The 20,031-nt window shown below is 50.9% G+C and overlaps 7 protein-coding genes across 7 annotated transcripts; 4 read left to right on the forward strand and 3 right to left on the reverse strand.

Annotated features, from left to right (window-relative positions):
* Nucleotides 1-5: 5 nt before the first annotated feature.
* SCP_0703390 (Protein JLP2) lies at nt 6-1,061 on the forward strand (the record flags this gene model as incomplete). Its single annotated transcript, XM_027760265.1, has 8 exons — nt 6-30; nt 83-130; nt 202-369; nt 432-484; nt 537-587; nt 645-654; nt 706-845; nt 912-1,061. The coding sequence occupies 8 exons, from the start codon at nt 6-8 to the stop codon at nt 1,059-1,061; spliced, it is 645 nt and encodes a 214-aa protein (XP_027616066.1).
* Nucleotides 1,062-1,768: 707 nt separating this feature from the next.
* Nucleotides 1,769-3,398, forward strand: SCP_0703400 (Uncharacterized lactate 2-monooxygenase; the record flags this gene model as incomplete). The annotated part of the gene is made up of 7 exons (XM_027760266.1): nt 1,769-1,907; nt 1,969-2,093; nt 2,154-2,362; nt 2,419-2,839; nt 2,888-2,942; nt 2,995-3,171; nt 3,232-3,398. 7 exons carry the CDS (start codon nt 1,769-1,771, stop codon nt 3,396-3,398), a joined length of 1,293 nt encoding a protein of 430 aa, XP_027616067.1.
* A 178-nt stretch (nt 3,399-3,576) lies between these two features.
* SCP_0703410 (GDP-Man:Man(3)GlcNAc(2)-PP-Dol alpha-1,2-mannosyltransferase) lies at nt 3,577-5,546 on the reverse strand (the record flags this gene model as incomplete). Its single annotated transcript, XM_027760267.1, has 9 exons — nt 3,577-3,758; nt 3,820-3,901; nt 3,958-4,080; nt 4,150-4,330; nt 4,387-4,680; nt 4,731-4,914; nt 4,966-5,137; nt 5,189-5,324; nt 5,383-5,546. 9 exons carry the CDS (start codon nt 5,544-5,546, stop codon nt 3,577-3,579), a joined length of 1,518 nt encoding a protein of 505 aa, XP_027616068.1.
* A 2,105-nt stretch (nt 5,547-7,651) lies between these two features.
* Nucleotides 7,652-8,649, reverse strand: SCP_0703420 (hypothetical protein; the record flags this gene model as incomplete). Its single annotated transcript, XM_027760268.1, has 2 exons — nt 7,652-8,478; nt 8,553-8,649. 2 exons carry the CDS (start codon nt 8,647-8,649, stop codon nt 7,652-7,654), a joined length of 924 nt encoding a protein of 307 aa, XP_027616069.1.
* Nucleotides 8,650-9,667: 1,018 nt separating this feature from the next.
* On the forward strand, nt 9,668-14,834 carry SCP_0703430 (WD40 repeat-like protein; the record flags this gene model as incomplete). Its single annotated transcript, XM_027760269.1, has 20 exons — nt 9,668-10,461; nt 10,513-10,666; nt 10,743-10,956; nt 11,011-11,333; nt 11,384-11,491; nt 11,547-11,632; nt 11,702-11,949; nt 12,000-12,192; nt 12,249-12,407; nt 12,458-12,640; nt 12,691-12,767; nt 12,825-13,062; nt 13,123-13,247; nt 13,293-13,415; nt 13,467-13,568; nt 13,623-13,728; nt 13,778-14,120; nt 14,173-14,306; nt 14,361-14,674; nt 14,728-14,834. 20 exons carry the CDS (start codon nt 9,668-9,670, stop codon nt 14,832-14,834), a joined length of 4,131 nt encoding a protein of 1,376 aa, XP_027616070.1.
* A 604-nt stretch (nt 14,835-15,438) lies between these two features.
* SCP_0703440 (hypothetical protein) lies at nt 15,439-18,550 on the forward strand (the record flags this gene model as incomplete). The annotated part of the gene is made up of 16 exons (XM_027760270.1): nt 15,439-15,494; nt 15,546-15,735; nt 15,791-15,825; nt 15,879-16,590; nt 16,640-16,755; nt 16,808-16,946; nt 17,004-17,011; nt 17,065-17,079; nt 17,134-17,277; nt 17,334-17,495; nt 17,544-17,594; nt 17,647-17,807; nt 17,861-17,907; nt 17,961-18,015; nt 18,067-18,122; nt 18,179-18,550. The coding sequence occupies 16 exons, from the start codon at nt 15,439-15,441 to the stop codon at nt 18,548-18,550; spliced, it is 2,319 nt and encodes a 772-aa protein (XP_027616071.1).
* A 205-nt stretch (nt 18,551-18,755) lies between these two features.
* Nucleotides 18,756-19,908, reverse strand: SCP_0703450 (Probable electron transfer flavoprotein subunit; the record flags this gene model as incomplete). The annotated part of the gene is made up of 7 exons (XM_027760271.1): nt 18,756-18,821; nt 18,879-19,027; nt 19,084-19,091; nt 19,149-19,593; nt 19,649-19,667; nt 19,730-19,805; nt 19,859-19,908. The coding sequence occupies 7 exons, from the start codon at nt 19,906-19,908 to the stop codon at nt 18,756-18,758; spliced, it is 813 nt and encodes a 270-aa protein (XP_027616072.1).
* Nucleotides 19,909-20,031: the final 123 nt, after the last annotated feature.

Consider the following 20,031-nt stretch of genomic DNA (forward strand, 5'->3'; position numbering starts at 1 on the left):
TCGTAATGGTTCTATTCTTCAGTTCAACAGGCGAGTCACCTTCCCGCGGTGCGAAGTAGCCTGGGCTTATATACGCGTGCAGCGGCGAACCCTCCCGTTGTCCTCTACATGGGTAAGGACAAGGTCGAAAGTAAGCATCGACTGCATGTACTGTATGGATTCTCGTCGTGATCCTCAAGATCCAGCGTCGATCTCTCGCAGATGAAGACCTCATCAAATACGCATGGCCACAAGATGTTTGGTTTCATGTCGACAAGCTCTCGTCTGCCCATGTGTACTTGCGAATGCCGGAGGGGATGTCGTGGGAGAACATACCAGAGCCCCTCCTCGTAGATTGTGCTCAGCTTGTCAAGGCGAACTCGATTGAAGGTAGGTTGATGTTTTGCAGTAGCGTGCGATGTGTGATTTGAATTTGACGCCGCAGAATACAGGGAACAAGAAGGACAACCTTACGATTATATACACCCCAGCGGACAACCTAAAGGTTCGTGTGGACACCACTCCTTCACTTCCTATATAAAGTCTGTCCTCCACAGAAAACTGGTGACATGGCAGTTGGCCAAGTATCATTCCATAACGATAAGCGGGTAAGCTAAAACCTTGTTATTTTACTCGCTCCATGAAACTGACGTACGCTGGAACAGGTGAAGCGAAGTACGATTATTTTCGGCATCTATGTCAATGGTATGGCTGACAGCGAAACAGTCCACGTCGCGAAGCGCGAAAATCCAATTGTGAATCGGCTCAACAAGACAAAAGTCGAGAGAGAGGTTGATCACGAACAAGAGCGCGTTGAGCGTATCAAACAGGAGAGTGCGATAAGAAGGGCAGCGGCGGCGCAGAAGGTATGCCCTGCTGACACCGTGTGCTCGCTACATCTTGTTCCTGACGTTCGTCGACTGGTCATGTAGAAAAAGGCCGACGTAGAGCTTGCTCGAGCACGGGAAGCAGAAAAGGCAGCACGATCCTACGACACGCTGTTTAACCAAGAAGCCGAAAGTGATGAAGAGTCATCTGGGCCAAAGAAGTCTGTGAGGGAGTTGGAAGATGACTTCATGTGATTGTCGACGTGCTATGAAGTGCGTGTACATGTCAACGTGGCATTTCCAGCATACCCCTACTGTCTTGATGTTTCCCAACCTTGGAATACCGTCAGGCTCTGTCTTTGGATCGTTCGGAAGGCATAGTCGGACGGTGAGGTCATCTACCTTTTTTCTTCGCGCTCTCCACGCCGAGCACATTTATTCATTCCACCAACATGGATGGTTGCGGTGTGTCATTTGCTGAGCCGCATTTCTGCTGCTGGATAGACTCGTCTTACTGATGCTATGACGTGATGATGAATACCGGTTCACCTCAAACGTCGTGAGCGTGATGCATGAGAACAAGGTGTATATGTGCTCGCGACGAAGCCTGCGGCTCCTTCGCAACACACTTGGAGCTTACTGCCCGAAGTCCTGAAGCCACGAGACCGGCACTTGACCGGTCATGTTATGGTCGGCGAACCGCGAACTATCTATTACAGATCGCCGGTGAAGGATGCTGTATCTACGCGAAATATGGTTCCTCATACGCCAGAGTCAGAAAGATCCGGCGGAGACTTCGTCCGCGTCGTGCCAATCCCCTATATCGTGTCTGCGGATAATCATGATAGCATATCCATACACACGGTATATCAGACCTAATAAGTTCAGGATGCTCAGGTCCAAGGCGTTTTCCCGCTTTTCCCCCGCTACTATTTGCCACTGGTAGCTACTATCTAGAAGCTATGGCTGACCGTGTTGCCTCGTCGAAATGGTCTGCGTTCATGAGGGACTCGTATGTCAAGCGCAGAATCCCTGTTGGCGGTACAATTGATGTCAAGAAGCTCGAAGAAACTGCACGACAGAAGCTGAAGGATCGACAAGGTGCGTATCATTCCATGCTTGAATAACTTACTCGGCTGACTGACTCCGAATCCCCATTCAGATGCATTTCTCTATGCCTTCGGTAGTGCAGGAACGAGTTCTACGTGTGACGCCAATTTAGTAGAGTTTACTAAGTGGAGGATCATACCCCGAATGCTGCGCGACGTCACAATGCGCAATTTAGAGGCAAGTACATCATCCGCATGCCTATCTCACACGTTGTTGAATCAGGATTCCGCTCCACAGACCACTATCTTTGGAGTCAAATATCCATCCCCTCTGTTCCTATCTCCAATCGGTGTCCAAACCCTTTATCATGCTGATGGAGAACTTGCTTCTGCTGCAGCCGCGGCGCAAGTCGGTGTTCCCTTCATCATGAGCACCGCTTCGACCCGCAGTATCGAGGCGGTCGCCAAAGCCAGCGGGTCCGGTCCCCGCTGGTACCAGCTGTACTGGTGAGTTCCCATTACTAAACTTCTAGTTCTCCCCGCCTTACGATGTCACCTTGCAGGCCCGTGTCGCCCGATCTGACACTATCGTTGATATCTCGTGCAAAGGCGAACGGCTTCAGTGCGCTCGTGATTACGCTCGATACCATGCTTCTGGGTTGGCGCCCACATGACCTTGACACCGCCTATTTACCCTTCTTCCACGGGGTCGGCACGCAGATTGGGTTCACGGACCCGGTGTTCATGGCGAAGCATGGCCTCCAGCCGTTCCCGGAAGACGATGCACCATCGTTTCCCTATGACCCAGAGGAGATGGAAAGGCGTATCAAGGCTGGGGACGAGACGTTGAAGCAGCGCGCGTACTTGGGCGTGAAGTACATGGGAGAGACTGCTTCGGGCGTTTTCAGAAGCTGGGACGACCTGAAGTTCATCCGTGATAACTGGGATGGACCGCTAATTTTGAAAGGCATCCTATCCGTTGAAGTATGTGAACAGATCGACACCCAAATCCACCTTTGACATATTTCTCAGGATGCAGAGATTGCAATGGACAATGGCATTGATGGAATCGTCGTGTCTAATCACGGCAAGTAAAAAGGTTCTTTATTCCATTATTCTGTCTCACTTGTTCTCTGCAGGCGGCCGTCAGGTCGACGGCGCCGTTCCCGCACTGTATGCGCTCGAGCAAATCATGAAGAGCCCAAGGGTGAAGGAAGCCCAGGCAAGCGGCAAGTTGACAATTCTCTTCGACTCCGGCATCCGCACCGGCAGTGACGTCTTCAAAGCGATTGCGCTGGGCGCACAAGGTATTTTATGTAAGTTTGCGCCCCGCCCTTCCTATCTTTTATGACAGTCTTCTCATATCTTCTATTTAGATGCAAGGCCGTACATCTACGGGCTCATAGTTGGCGGCCAAGCGGGCGTCGAGAACGTTCTCAGAAGTGTTCTCGCCGACACTGAGATCACTCTCGGTCTTAGCGGTTATGAGAGTTTGCAGCAAATACATGGGAAAGCTGACAAGGTTATGGTCAAGCTGGGGTAAACCGAAGACAATTGGAGTGGCAGCATGATGGCAGCATTTCTGGATGTCCGGTCTGAAACACATGCTATACGATTAATTGTTCGATTACGCATCACCTTCACGAGATATTCACAATCGTATTCAGATGGAAAGGTGGCGGGACTGATATGCTGGTAAACCCATGTCTTTGGATGACCACTTACGCAAATACCCATTGCTTCCACCCACTCGCGTTCCACCCCTTCTCGAACTCCTCCTCGGAGAAGCGCTGTACGGCCCAAGTCCTCGCGCGAAGCCGCAGGGCAGCCTCGGCTTCAGGCGGTAATGTCAGCACGGTATGGAATGCCTGTGCGAACGTTTCGGGGGTGGTTGCGTGATAGCCTGCAATGAATGGGTGGTCAGACGCTGACTCAGTATCCGAAGTAAGTTATCTCCATCTTACCCGTGGGTTCGCCGTTGAACGGCACTACGATATCGTTCAAGGGCCCTCCTGACGCGTGAGTCACTGGGATTACGCCAGCTGCCTGATGGTGACGTCGTCAGCAGAGTTGCCTGGCGGCGGCGGAGTTATCGTACTGACCATGTATTCTACTACATTGATGCCGAAGTGTTCATCCACCATCGTACTAAGCCCGATGCTGGCACGCGAGAGCCAATTGAGCATCTCTGCATAGGAAGCGTTCACCACAAATCGCACGTGCTCCTGACAGTACAGGAAGCCAAGAGCGTGAAATGAGTATAATGGGGCGAAGCGGTGGTGTAACAAACACACCTCAATACCCAGCTCGACGGCGAGCGAGCGCAGGCCTTCCACACGCGCAGCGTCTGCAGCATTGCGGCTCCCGCCGACAAGGGTAAGCTTGACTTGCAGATCCCCAGGAATGCCGTACTCAGGGTATGCTTTGAGCAACTGATGGAAAGAGTGCAACTGCGCAGCGTGATCCTTCTCCGGGCTTATCGAGAGACATCCCCGTTAGGACATGTTGTAGCGGCCACGTAAGACACTGACCGGAACTGTGCGACGCTCAGTATGACACGTTCGCGCCCTTCGAGGGGGAACTTGGCCATCTCGCAGGTGTCACATGGTGGATAGACGATGTGCGCAGACTTCGGTAGATCTGCCCGTCCCCACGAGAGTAGCCGGAACAGAGTTACTGGTGTAAAGAAATGAATGGCGTCAAGGAGTGGGTCGCTATGTTGCAATATCGCGTCAACGTGGTTCTTGGTCCAGGACGAATTCACCATGAGGAATGACGCCTGCCGGAGAGAGTAGGCATAATAATACATGAACACGCGATAGTACCTGCATTAAGATAAGGGGAGAAAAGACAGGAATTGGTTCTCATGACGCACAGGAGCTTTCCTCGGCTAAGGACACTCGAAGAACTGATGTGGTCCGAGTTCGTATGCCATTTCTTGCGTGACTTCACCCTAGCCAGCATATCTGTGCTGATCGTTGGATAGTGCACATAAGCACCCATCGGGATATTGCCCAATATTTTCACAACGTGAAAGGTGAAGGCATATCCCATGGTATCTACAAGGCTTCAGCTACCAATGTCGTGGTCATTGAGGGATATCCACATACCAATGAAGAGATCCGGAATAAGTGAGGACATTGCCTCCCATGCCAGAAACATGGAGCCAAGACTTTGACCCAGAAGGGTGAATCGAGGCCATGTCGAGTCTTCGACCAGATTGCGAGAATGAAGGTACACGAAGTGGAGAGTTCGTGGCGATAGGTCAATGTCGAACCGAGACTGGGAAGATGCTCGTCGAGACACCACAAAGTCACGGAAGACAGGACAAACCTTAACATTGGCAATGATATCCGCCTTTGTGGCATCGACATCTCCGGTGTACACCACGCTCACCACTTCTGGCTCCGTTCGTTGCAAGATTGCAATCGCTGTCCACAAGACGCGCTCTCCACCTCCACCTGCATTACTTCAGTGCACTAGGTAAGATCAGAGACACATTCAGTGGACACCACAACCCATCTTACCAATACGGATGGAAAAACCCCACGAGTATGTGGTTGCCGGATAGCCTGAGTTCACCGAGCACACGTTTTCGACGGCTGCTGTTCTCTATGCGAAGGTTGCGTATGAAACCAAAGAAAGTCGCTGATACGAACAGCAGTAGCAATCCTAGAATGAAAATAGCCATGGACTTGGAGTGCCTAGCAGTACATAGCCTTGGGCAGCTAAGCGGTAAATGCCGATGGACCATAATGCGTCTGGTTCCGAGACTATCGGAGAATCTATCTCGATCGGTGCAAGACCTGCACGATCGCGCATAACCAGGACCCCCGACAATTGGGGAGGATCCCTGAGCCGATTTCGGACAAAATTTGGACTTTTGAGAGCGCCATCCCTGATTTTTCACGGACAAATCAGGGGGTCAACCCGTGGACGGCCTGAGGTTTTTCACGGACAGACGTACCGGAAATCATTGATGCCTGATCCCCCTCCGGACAAAGTTCGACCCCGGCCGAACCTATCTATGTATGAGGCCGGCACCGGGGCGGAAGGGGGCTCTCAGACAGGCTCAGACTTACTACTGTCTTCAAAGGCTCTCTAGGTGCTGTCTGGTCGCACAGACACGCCGCTTCGAAGTTTGTAGTTGATATCTCAGCGGCCTCACATAAGTGTCTTCCTGAAGATGGAAACCTACAAAGAACAGTAGAAGGTACTTACCTTACGATGTCACTATCGTAGTAGCCTTGAATTCCATCTCAAGTAATAGATAGAATGTGTTACACAAGGGGGCATGCTCATTCCTTCATTCTCGCAGCTCGGAAAGCAGTTCTGAAAATTGGAGCCTCCCGAGGCCTGATTCGTGAATACGGACAAAAATTGGAGCCTCCTGAGGCCTGATCTGGGAGCCCGGACATTTCTGTGCTGAACCGATGCCTGGTCCAAAACCCGGACAAATTTGACCTCCGAGGGCCGGAGGCCTGGTTTTTTGCGGACATTTCAGGCCAGAAATCGGCTTCTGGTAACGGACATTTTGGGCTTCTCAGGATCAGGCATTTCCGCCAATTGTCGGGGGTCCTGCATAACCACACCGCCGTGTACCTCACCACCATGGCTATGGATGGATATGCGCATTATGTTGCTGCGACTGGGTATTTAAGGTGTAGTAGAGGAGCTGTAGTGGACGATAGTCTGCATAACTTTCCCCGCTGAGTAGTACTTGACATACCCTGCACGCTGAAGCCAATGTCACCCCTCCCTACCATTGGAGACTCCGATCCTCAGCCTGCTGTGGACATGGACATCTCTATACCTTCCTGTAACTCGGAAGGTACGACTTCCAGCGCAGGCATACCGCCTTTGTATGTCGTGGTTTTAGTGCTGGGGACGTTAGGACTTCTGGGTAAGATTTACAATCCCTTCCTGGGCTCCGATTACTCATGAACACCACAGCGAATTTCGGCTTGCAATTGTGGAGCATTCGTCAATCATTCTTGCAAAGGCGGAGCATTCACCAATCATCCTTGCATGGTGAAGGTGTCTCAAGGAAATCCATGGACCGTCACGAGCCGAGGTCTTGCATGCACTGTATGCGGCATATTGAGGATATTTCCTCATATTCCAACTCTGTGGCAATGCCTCAGATGGCGTTCACTCCGTTGAATTCTGGCGTGCCCTCTGCATCAGTGCCTCGGGGTCTCATCACGCCAAGCACTAATCCTGCACCTGCTTCGTCAAGCCTAGATGACCTTACCGGGCTAGATACTCCGAATACTGTTCCATCGTCATTCTTGTCACGCTTTGGAGAACAATAGGTGGATACTCGAGCCTGACACCACTTTCTAGTGAGTAGCTCCATCCCCCCTCTTTCCAAGATGTTCTAACGTGTAGACCAGATGTAGTCATTCCTTCATAACGATACTACCTCGAAGTGTTCACACTTGTCTTATCAGCTTTTTACTCCGTCTTGTTAGTCCACGCATCCTGGTGATGCATTTCTACGCAAAACAGATCCTTGAATATATAACATACGTACATAGGAACCGGTCATTAGTCGTGATCAACCAGTGGCCACTCAGATACTGTGTTTTCTGCTGCGTCTCGCTTATGCCCATTCATAGATACCTTTGGTCTTAATGCCAGTACATATCCATTCTGTTTATGCCAGTACCTATCTATCACCGCGGAAAAATTGACTGACACGCTCACACCATAGCCAGTGGTACAATGACTTCTCTAGAACAACGATCCATATTGATGCACGCCTACTCGACGTGGTCTCGCGAAATGAACCTATCAGAATATACTGTTGCTATCACTGTCCGATTCACCATCACCCAAAATCACAAAAACACTACTCGAGCTCGCCGCAGCTGAAGTACTATGGAATCGGACAATGGGTGATTCCTCGACTACAACATCCGGAAGATCTCCCTCACCCCCTCCTCTCGAATCGTTGTCATTGGCAGCTCCAGGGATGTTCCCTCGATCTCCTCGACTGTAGGCCGGCGGTATCGTACGGCTTTCTCCGATCACCTGACATACACGTCGCACAGGTGTTCCGCGAACGTATGCAGGAGGTGGCGAAAGAGGCACGGGAGAAGCTTCGCTCCACGTGCACCGTGTCTTGGCCTTGGCGGACGTAGGAGTGGGAGGCACATCGTCATAAGACGGCGATCGAGACGAGATCCACGCAGCGGGAGGTTTCTCCGTGTGCTTCGAAGGGGAAGGACTCGAGTAGAGGCTCTCGTCCAGCTGCGTGTAGTGTCGTCGGTGGATAGGGGTATGCGGAGAGTTAATGCGTGTGGCCCCGCAGAGACGTTGATTCACCCGGGACCGTCTGGGCACCTTCGGTCGCGTAACTGGGAGCTCAACGTGTCGTGTAGAGGGCAAATACAACGACCGTAACACTTCGCGTTTCTTCGGAGGTGTACCGCCGGCGGTCTTAGTCTTGAATCTACCGAAACATGAGGCAGATCCAGACAAAACGGACGTAGATGGGTGTGTGGATGATGATCGGGGGATAGGTCGAGGAACAGAGAGTAGTGTGCGTTTAGTGTGAAGAGTAGGCCTCCGTTTACAGAATAGTAGCTGGTAACTGATGATCAGGCCGAAAAGACACACTAGAAATGAGAGGGGAAGACACGAGGCGCGGTCATTCGTAATGTGCTCGCCGTACGGAAGAAAAATCACTCACGAACACCGATGATTAGCCCGACCGCTGTGCTAATGGTTATACGCGACGATTGCACCTGCGCTTTACCATCCGATGCCCCGCGTGGAATGACCGCCATCAGTGCCACTCCAAACTATCAGATAGAGGATGGGTTCAGATGACGAGAGCGGTGCAGGATCGAGAGCACGCGGAGCAGCAGGCTATCACGAGTTGTGAGTTACTTATCGACATACTCATACACTGACCCGGCATGCGGCGTTAGTGCGCGAGTATGAGATTCGTAATGCCAAGACCATGATACTTCTGAGCTGTTCCGACAAAGTTGCAGAGAATCGACCATGTACGTCCGGGATGAACGATCGAAGTGTCGGCAAGGGCGCCGCTCTGTCCATCTGAAGTTCTGGAGCCTGCATAAAGTTCAGGATTGGGGGGCCGACTTTGCATGGATGCTGATCTGTTGGGTATGTGCGAGCCCCGAGTCAACAGAAGATGACCGAATGCAAAGCATGTGCTCAAAGCTTCGGGCGTGCAGGATGCAGACGATTGGAATCATGAATAAGCCGAGGATTATATGAAGATTGGAAGACTGCTAACTTCATGCGTACACCAGCGCCTCGAGCTCGAGGCGGCGAGATAGCCAGTCTGAAGCTCAACGGCTTGATGTGGTCACCCGGGTACTCGCACAGATGACGAGTACTGAGGGAGAACAGTCTCTGTTCCTACGAGAAACAGAAGCAGGCGAGCATGATTCAGACATTCCTATCGTACTGCCCCGGATGATGTAGTAGTGCCTGTGACACCAAAACTCCTTGGATGGCTGGAGTATTCCATAAATATCGGTGTCGCCAGGACGAAAATTGAAGCAGAGTGTCTATTCTGCCTGGGGAGACTATGTGTCGTCCTAGAAGCTGTGAGTAATACACCGCAGAAGACATATCCCATGATGGTGAGAAGCTGGAAAGAACAAGTTCAAGTTCATGAGACAAACCACAACTTCCTTATTCGGCAACGGGCCCCTCAAGGCGCTTCTCGAGTCAGCATACTTCGACATACACATCTCATAACAAGTCTCTAGTTGCAGTTGCAAGGTGCCGAAGATTGACGAAGTAGTCACTGGTCATCTCTCTCACAGTTCCATGCTTCGGAGCTCATTCTTACTCCCTCTGACGTTCCCGACCCAAGATACAAGCGAACTGGACGGAGATTTCGTGGATTTAAGTTGTTGCTCGGCCTCGCCATCATGTCTTACCTGCTGGGAACTCTCATCTACCGCTTCTCAAGACGGCAAGTCTGACAGTGCACTACAAGGGGCTGCTTTCGGTTGTGAAGACGGCACATTGTATGTCTTCCACGTGTCCCCACATGTCGGCCAGCATGAGCGTATCAGATATATCCAAGAGATTGTTGGAAGTCCGAGACTTACCAGCCGAAGCCACGTAACTGGATTGGGTCATCACCCATCTCGTTCCGTTTCGCCGTCTTCCACACATTCCAATTTCTTGCCCTTCCCTGTCACCCAGTCTCGTATAGTGTCCTCAGTTTCTAAGGAGCAAGTGGAGGCACCCAAAAATTATGTTGATTTTGACGAGGAGCCGGACAGGCTTAGAGGCATGCTCAAAGGCAGGGGTGTCAAAGAGAGGCAGCCTAATGACCCATCATCACTCAATGTCGACAAGGGTACTATTGGAAGGCCATCTCCTTCTTCTGGAAACAACTTGAAGCCTGTACTTGGATCCGGTGCCTCTTCAGCAAAAACTCTGTCGGGCCCTCCATCTCCAGCTCCCGATGTAGAGTTGCAAGAAGCTCCTTATCCATGTCTTTTATCACTCAAGTATCACATCTTACCTCCGTCATTCGGTTCGGGGCATGCTATCACAGCTCTTAGAGTTTACGACAACAATCGTCATATCATTGCATTGCAACAGACAGGGCAAGTAAATTGCCTTCCCTTCGCTTATCTGATTGACTGTGATTGTTGCAGCGATATTGCTATATACGCCACGATAGACGGGTCGTGCGTTGCATCAGTCCACTTGGATGACGGGGATATTCCAATTTCTTCCGTCAGTAAGGCCAGCCCAGCATCATCTGCTATCTGGGTGTGGAAAAGCCTTAACATTGCCGTGTGCGGCGAGGTGCGAGGGATTTCCGATAAATCATTGCATACTCTCTGAATCTGTCTGCTGTCATTTCCTTGTATGTAATCTGAAGTCATTTATTTTGATCGCTTGTGCAACTCGCGACGTTCTCTTTTCTGGAAGTCAGCATGAAGCTGACATCGACATCGAAGACCAGACACGGATCGTTATGTTTGAACTTCGAACCACGTGCAAAAGGACTCCAAATAGTGCGAGCCTTGAAAAGATAGGTGACTGGACTGTCGCTGGACCGGTGGAAGGTGTCGGCCTTCAGCATGAGGGAGATGGTGAGTCTGTGGGCTCCTTTGGCACCCTTCACCATGCTAAGAACTACTCCGTAGGCAAGCTGACTTTGTTCCACGTATTATCATCGCGCCGCCTCGTGTTACAGTCCTTGGCGCCTTCCGTAAATTCGGCCGACAGCGGCTCGCAAGAGCCAGATTCTTCCGCCGCTCCTCCGTTATCTAACCCCTTCAAAGTGCTCAAGTCGTTATCGAAGGCGGGCGCTCCCGAAGACGCTAAGGGCAGCTTTCGGGGTCACTTCCAAGTCAGCGAAGAGGTTGATATCGGAGATATCCCGCTGCGGGGAAGGATTCTCGGATCGCGAGCCACCTCTTGTGGCGCGGGAGTCCGCGCAATTTATTGGTCCCAGTCAGAGCTATCGGTAGGCTCCTTTGTCCCAGCAAGTACTTTGTGTCTGATCGCTATTCGCAGGTTTTTGAATGGCACGGTCATGACTTGAGACACCTATTCACACAACCGTTGTCTGGTATTCGTGACGTACAGTGGACCAATGAAGAGTCCTGCACCGTTGTTCTGCCGGTATGGCGCATATTCTCGCTTTCCCATAAGGGTTGATTCGATGCACGATATGCAGGATCGAATAGAGACGATCTCCCTCATTGAGGTGGATGCAAACGGCTCGCCATACGCAGCCGTGTCAGATACACAAGGACTAATGCAGTCAGTTCACCATTTTGGTAGATAAATCTGGGTTAAACGTTTCTCACGCATTGAATCATCATCTGACAGACCATTGATGCTGCAGTCTGCGTTACTTCCTCCGTTAGATGCATATTGCATCCCATCAGAAGGACATGTGGTTTTCACAAGAGTCAAGAATAGGAGGAGAAGACTCGAATACATGTCAGTTGACGCCGGCGAAAATCCCAAGCCTCGTTCTATCTGGAAATCTCGGATATTCCCGTCCGCAATAAACTCAGCAATCCGCCTGACGTCGCTGCTACCCATTGAATTGAATCACATCATCGTAGGTTACAGTAAGTTTTCCATTGAATGTCCTGGCGCCTTCCGCTCAGATACGTTTAAGGCGACGGCCTGCTTGGCCGCACCTCTTTCCGGTGCTTGATCAGTAGCCAGGGTACCCAGGCATCTGAAGAAAAGTCCGATATTTCTCTGTCTGATCACATCCATGCACTCCATCTGGTCGAGAACGAGCGAACAAAGAGACGGTTTGTTGTGGGCGGCGGAGACGACGGCTCTGTTGCAATATGGACGCTCGAGTGAGTTTTCCTTCTTCGTCCAGCGCTCGTGATGGTATGAGTTAACTGGCGCATAGCTCTCTGAAGCTCTGCGCGCTCTGGACAATCTTCACTACTCCTCTCGCGCAAGTTATCCAGCTCCATGATGAAGAAGTGGGACGTCTTCAAGACTGCATTCTCTGTATATCGCAAGACGGTGCCATCGCAGTTATCGCAGTTGACGCGGAATGCCAATTGTACGTCCATCGACCTGCCACGCTGGCTGTTTACTGAAGTTGTGTTGCAGTCTTTACTTAGTGCCTGCGTCGGTCGCGCCCTTAAGGCGGATTTGTCTTGGAGAGGGAAATATGCTCCTTGTGTATGCAGATGGACGAGCTCGCCTGTGGGACACTACAACGCGAGAATTCTGGCGATCAATGGCCGCGGACAAGGCTGACGCGCTGTTGAGAGAAGGTGGTTGGAATCACTGGTGATTCCGACCTTATCTTCAACCTATTGGTAATTGACCATACTCGCCAGGTCCTTGGAAACAGCAGCCTCGACTTCGACTTCGCAAGTGCTCTCTGCACTACCAAGAGCTTCTGGAGTCGACTCCAGTAAGTATATCTCCTGAAACACGCGAGTCGTGCCAATGAACGTTGTGATACCCACAGCGGCCACGCTTCTACTTGATGTGGAGGCTCTATTGCAGCAATATGGACATGGACCGCACTCAGCTGAAACTAAAGCCTCTGCTACCAACTTGGATCGCGAGCGTCCATACAAGCAGCAGCAGCTCCGGTCCACACTATCGTCGTTACTCACCTTCGGATTGAGTGAGGAGATTGATGCAATATGTCGGACGAAACTTGGCATCAATGCGTCACGCGTCCGTGTTGGCTTGACGTCGGAGTCGGTTTTGGTTTCCTGTTTGTCGTTATGGAACACGATGCTCATTGAGCACTCTTACAGATGCAACGCTTCGTCTATATTCTCTGAACATGCACCGCACAGTCCATGGTGCATCTCTTCGGAAGCTTCGGCGATGAGAGCATCTGCCGTCGTGGCTGTCTTACGAGCATTGGCATACGATGATGGTATGTCGTCACATCCAATAGATAACTCACTGACGTCAAAAGTAGACCTTATGCAAAATGCGAACACAGTAGCCGCTTTCTACCTGGCTTCTCTTGCACAAGCTGTTGGAAATTCGTACAGGCCGCCTTGCCTTTCCATTTTAGCTGAGCGTTGGCTTCGTACCTCCGGTAAGTTCTGATGTTTTCGATCCTGACATCTGTTCGAATAGTAGCATCCAGTGATAGAGTTGCGCCATGCGTATCGCGTGTTATTCGACGCTGGAGTCGCACAACGTTCTGATGCCGAGACAATCCAGATGGTAGAAAAGTGGCAAAGTTCCCGTACGGATACTATCTTTTGTGCCTGGGTATCTGACCTCACGTCATACTCTTCAGTTCCTTGTTTGCAATTGGAAGCAGATCGCGAGTCAGTGAGTAGTGCGATGGCTCTATTCATCTGCGGCTTCATTGCAGTAGAGAAGTACAGTTTTCTGACCACGAGGTATGTCTATGGAACCCGAACGTGTTCCTGCTAACACATAACATCTTAGCTCTCTTGCTGACATCTCAAGATCAATCGCTCTGTATTTGCACGATGATACATCTCCCTATAGAGCACTTGCCATTGAACTTTGCTCTCGCGGCTTCCCTGTGTGGCAACAATATGTTGACGCGGTGGAGATGCTGCGCGCACTATTCACACTGGCCATGTCATCGAAGAAAGAAGCGATTTCTGTGCACAATGTCTGGCTTCTGGCACGCACGGCAATTCTGCAAATCATGTCGAGTAATACTCCGCTCTTCATGACCACACTGACCATTGATATCCTTCATCCTCGGAGCGTTCAGCATCGCAGGTCTACACTGCAACTTGTCATTTTCCTAATCCGCAAGGTAGGGACCACCCATCGATGGGCGGACACCACTGCTTAGTCCTACATTCCAGAAACCTCTGGTGCTGTACAGCAACTTACCTCGACTGGTGGAAGCAGTTGTCAAATCTCTTGATCCCAACTCAACAGCCAGTCGAGATGCGGTACTGGACTCTGCCACGGAGATTTTGGGTCATATCGTACAGACGTCAGCAGAATATGTCACCTATGTGAGTCTACATGAGCTCACAACCACTTGTAGCTTTCCCACGGTGGACTTCCACATGGCCACTCAACGACTTGCAGTCGGAACGAGTGAAGGTTCAGTCGTTATGTATGACCTCAAGACAGCAACAAGATTGTACGTACTGGAAGGACACAAGAAGAGAGCCACGGCGTGCAGTTTCTCGCCTGACGGGCGACGTTTGGTGACCATGTCACTCGAAGAGTCTGTTGTACTTGTGTGGAAAGTCGGGTCGAGCTTCACGAGCTTCTTCAATCCTGGAGCACCACCACGACAGGGACATGGAGGCTCCGAACCTTTCAAGAGACTTGATTTCAATGTAGGGGAGGAGGGTGAGCCGTTACTTGAATGTGCAGCGTTGTAACAAATGCTAATCCTGAGGCAGCGCACATGACGCTTGAATCCACACTCGAATATGTTCGATTCGAATGGCCGACTGAACGCTGCGTGAAGCTAAGGATTCGGGATAGCACCTTGACATTCTCTACCTAGTATTTGTCGAATCATACATGCATGTACAGACGCTATCGTAGGTGTACCGACATAGCTGTGGCATCAATCTCTCGGGATGTACATCCATATTTGACCAGCTATTACGGGATGAGTATCGATCAGTGCTACGCCTTTGTACAGACGTTACGACATCTCCTCGGGAAAACCCAGTATGTCACCGACTTCGACAACATCCCCCATGCAGAAGACACTAGCGTCCGTGTTCCCCAACAAGGATGAAAACACCGCCGGTGTTGTTGTGCATTGCAGACTCAGCTGCGGTCAAGTCGAGCACCAATTGCAACCAACGGCGCCGGCCCGGGCTAATTCCGGTTTATGTACTCAGTAGAATGCCAAGCATCTTAGCGTACCTTCAGCTTTTGATCAGCTACCCTCGGCTTGCTCGTATGTTCTCTATCAAGAACGCTACGTCGTCCCCAGGTCGGATGCACACGCGTTATTCCGAGGTGTGAGCTTTTCAGAGATTATGCGAGACACCGATGGCTGAGGAAAGGAGTCAGTGACTTCCGAATTTCATTAGTGATCCTGAATTGAAGTACTCAGGACTCCGGAACATCCACTGCTTGTCAGAGCACGATTCTCGATGTTGGCATATATCAAATCTCGCCTGAATTTCTTCCGCATCCATCTACTTTCTTTGTGAGCCAGTTCCCTTTACCCAACATGAGTCGCTATTGAAGAACGTTGCAGTCTCATAATCCCTCTTCTCTTTGCTGTTATCTTCTGGGCTTCTAACGGAGAGTATAAAATAAAGTTTATAGATGCTCTATTTGTCTGTTACAGTGGGGTCACTGGTACTGGGCTTACGACCATCGACCTTAGCTCTTTGACAATATGGCAACAGACAATCTTGGTCATTTTGGAGTTAATCGGAAATCAGGTACGTTGACGACAACATCATACTTTTTATTTCAGCTGTGAAGTTTTCGCGTTAGGCCTTTGTTGCATGGGTGGTCGTCTTCGTCCGAAGGTTTGAACTTGTTCCGACGTCCTCGAGCTCGAGTGACCGCGATATTCTTTTAGATTATACTTCCTGAACAGCCTGGAGCATATCGTAAATGCTGAACTAGATCGAAAGCCAACGTGGCAATCCACTGGGGAACATCCTCCGTCTTTGCGCCTTGGGGCCGTTGAGGAGCAGCATCGGCCGGATAGTGAAAATGCTCGTGAAGGTGATACGCAATGGAAGAACAAGTCCGGTACTCCACTGAAGAAATTTCATCCTGGCATGGTCCGCAGAGTGGACATCGCGCCGCACTTGATCACTCCGACGGGCGTGCGGTCTATGCAGTCAAAACCAGCCGCCGAGGACGATACACATGCGACCCGGCATGTCGTGCAGGCCTCAGGGGTTGACCAGCTATCCCGGGTAACCAGCAGAAGGTCCACCATAATTCGCGTCCCTCCTCCTGACAATGCGTCAAAGGGTGATTTTGGCGGGTTTCCGGGCGTCTACGACCTCATCTCACGGCTGTTCCGTCGGATGTTCCCTCGGTTGCACAGCAAATTACGCCGGACGATGACCCTGCCGAGAACAGAGACTCTGGTGCCCCACAGAGGTGACAATTTCGTTGATTCTGCCGGTCCTCAGGTGGCGAAACGCGTTCCCTATATATCATTTCGAGCGATAGTTGGCAGAAACTCTGCTTTTCGAGGGCTGTCTCGCGAGAATATTGAGGAGCTAGGTGGCGTGGAGTATCGCGCTCTTACTTCGTTGTTGTGGATCGTACCATTAGTAAGTTCAGTGCAATACGGTCGTCCCAGCGCTCATGTCCGGTGTACAGTATTACTTCGGATTGTTGGCCATATCCTTCGTTGTGGTAGCACCCACCATGGTGCAATCGCGCTGGCGGAGCAATTTCGAACCACCACAGCAGCATAAAAAAATTAACCCTGTCTGGTGCGCGTCATGGGTTTGTCAGATGTCTCGTCACTGACGTTAATAATGTCAGGTTCTCTGCGTTCCAAGTCGTTGGAGCATGGGCTAACACAGGAATGTCTCTCGTCGACCAGAACATGGTGCCTTTTCGCACCGCATACCCCATGATTGTATTCTTAGTGTTTTGTGTACTTGCCGGCAATACCCTTTTCGTAAGTCGTGCACGGTGTCTACCTACTCTTCCCGCTGAACTACGCATGTTTTATTAGCCTGTCTTGTGAGTTCCCCTTCATCTTCCTCCTTTCTAAAGCACTCAATCTTAGATCACAGATTTCGCTTGGCTATGTAAGTTTCAGCTGCTCACTATAGACAGATCCTGTGTAACAGGCATTTATCTAGTTGGATTCTGGCCAAACTTTATCCCAATAACTCTCGCACCAAAGAATCAATGCAATTCCTTCTGGATCATCCTCGTCGTTGTTTCATCTACCTCTTCCCCTCCCACCAGACCTGGCTTCTGTTTGGCATCACTATGCTTCTCAAGCACGTGCATTTCACTTTGTAGATAGATGTTGTGGAATCCTAACCTTTCTGTACAGCGTCATTGACTTTATGTTTGATCCAATACTCAACATCGATAACCCATTCACGGACGTTATCCCAGTCGGAACGCGGATTTTCGACGCCATTCTTCAGGCTGTCGCAGTCAGGAGCTCTGGATATCAATCTGTCGCCCTGTCTTCGCTAGTGCCAGCCGTCCAGTAAGCCCCATCCTCTTGTACAGAGCCCAATCTTACGTTGCCCGATAGGGTGCTGTATGTTATCATGATGTACATAGCTATCTATCCTATCGCAATGAGGTACTATCGTACCTTCCTCGTCGTCGCGTGATACTAACCGTTAGGCGAACAGTGTCCGGTCGACTAACGTGTACGAAGAGAATTCTCTTGGGATCTACGAGGAAGATGACGATGAAAGCGACTACGAGGCTCTACTGACGTCTACCGCTGAGTCCCGTGTCTCGATCTGGGGTAAGTACCTGTTACGTCATGCGCGGAGACAGCTTGCATTCGGTAATATGTCTTTCCCCACCTGCTACGCCCCAATTAAATCTTTCTACTTGTAGATATGTGGTGGCTTGCACTATCTGTGTTCCTGATCTGTATCATTGAGGTAATTACATATCCACTCATTATGCGGAAACGTTTATAATCTTGTGATGATAGAGACCAGGTCTCACGAACACCGCAAACGCTACATGGTTCAACGTCTTCGCATGTAGTAGGTCACTGGTGTCTTCACAAGGATGATGATATACTGACTTGACTCCAGTTTTTGAGGTTGTGTCCGCTTACGGGACTGTTGGGCTTTCGCTCGGTATCCCAACGGTGAATAATTCCTGCTCGGCGCATCTAGGCAGCTGAATGAAAGATCGTGGTTGTAGGCGAATTACTCGCTTTCCGGTGCTTTCCATACATTGTCCAAGCTCGTCATGTGTGCCGTGATGATCCGCGGGCGCCACCGTGGTCTTCCTGTCGCACTCGACCGCGCTGTGCTCCTCCCACATGAATTTCGGCCACGCACGCAGCCAGGAGTGGGCGAAAAAAATGAAGAGACTCCGCGGGTAGTGGAGGAACCAGAGAGCTCGTCGCATTCATCGCAGGAAGGACAAGACCCACCAGAAAGTGTGGGGATGCGAGAACGTACTAGGACGCTGAGTTTCGCGGGTGACCAGGGGATACAGGTGACACGGACGGGAGACATGCGTCCTTACATTGTGAAGGAAGAGCCGGAGTATAGTGGGTCGGCCGTGTAAACGTTTTCATGACTACATTCATCCTCTTATACGGCTTTGTCACACGTGAGACACCATGCAAACTGCTTGACACTGTTGACCGGTAGCCCATAGTATGGATGCTACGGAGATATCCCGAGTTCCTGATGTATTATCACAACGGATGTGGTCACTAATAATATACATGGTCCACTGTTGAGGGAGTAACCATGGCATACGGCGCAAGTTATGATTTAACAGCAGTGATACCGGCCTCCTTGAGTTTCGCAATCAACTCGTCCACATTTGCGACCTAATACCGTGAATTCATAAGCATTCTGGTGACACTTGTGAAGGCAGGCAGCATCACCTTTACACCACCAACGCGTTTCGGAGGCTCTGTCACCTTCAGCGTCTCTATCCGGGGAGCGAGATCCACGCTGAGATCCTTCGGAGTGAGCTTTTCGATGGGTTTCTTCTTTGCCTTCATAATGTTGGGCAGCGAAGCGTATCTCGGTTCTGATCTGAGAGTCAGTATCGCCGCTCACACTCCGTGAATGTGGTGCTGCTCTTACCGTTGAGCCTGGTAAAATACAATTCAGATGTTCATAAACTGTCTTGATAGCACGTGAATACTCACCGGAGATCTGTGGTGACGACCAGCGGCAGCCGACACCGCAGCTCCTCTAACCCGCCGTCAATCTCCCTCGTAACATTCGCTTCATTCTTTTCCACGTCCAGCGCAACCTTGCTGGCAAACGTTGCCTGCGACCAATCCATCAGCCCGGCGAGCATCTGACCCGTCTGGCCGGCGTCGTCATCAATGGCCTGCTTTCCCATGATGACGAGGTCCACACCGCCCTTCTCGCGCTCCCGCTCAATGACCGCACGCAAAGCCTTCGCGATACCAAGGGGCTCCGGTGCAGGTGCAGAGTCGGGGATCTCCACGTGGATGCCGGAGTCTGCACCCATTGCGAGAGCCGTGCGCAGCGTCTCCGAAGACTTCGGTGGACCAATGGTGACGACCTTAATGGATTTGACCGCGTCCTTGAGCTTCTCCCGCAGCCGCACGGCTTCCTCGACCGCTGTGTAGACCATGTCATCGTTATCCATGGGTAATAGCGGGATAGCCTTACGAACCGATCTCGTCGAAGGGGTTCTGCACGTCGTTGGAACAACATAAAAATACATCATGACCACGGTTCCAGCGTGCAGACGTACCATTGAATGCTTGACGTTGAGATCAATTCCCTTCTGGTCGGGATTCACGCGAATCTTCACCGCATAGTCCACAGTCCTGCAGACTCACTCGAGTCAATCGGGTGATATAACAGAAAATGCAGAACTTACCGCTTGATTGGAACAAGAATGTTCAGTAGGCGCACTGCGGAAGGTCTCATGGCGACGGAAGGCAAGTCACGAATCCTCCCAAGCAGAGAGTGAAGGAGTCAAGAAGCAACGATGAAATTAACAAGTAGAATCCGGGTGTGGGGAAGCCGACCCCGGATTCCGATCGGTATGTG

Source organism: Sparassis crispa, assembly GCF_003851025.1.
Source record: "Sparassis crispa DNA, contig_000006F, whole genome shotgun sequence".
NCBI classification, from domain to species: Eukaryota; Fungi; Basidiomycota; class Agaricomycetes; order Polyporales; family Sparassidaceae; genus Sparassis; species Sparassis crispa.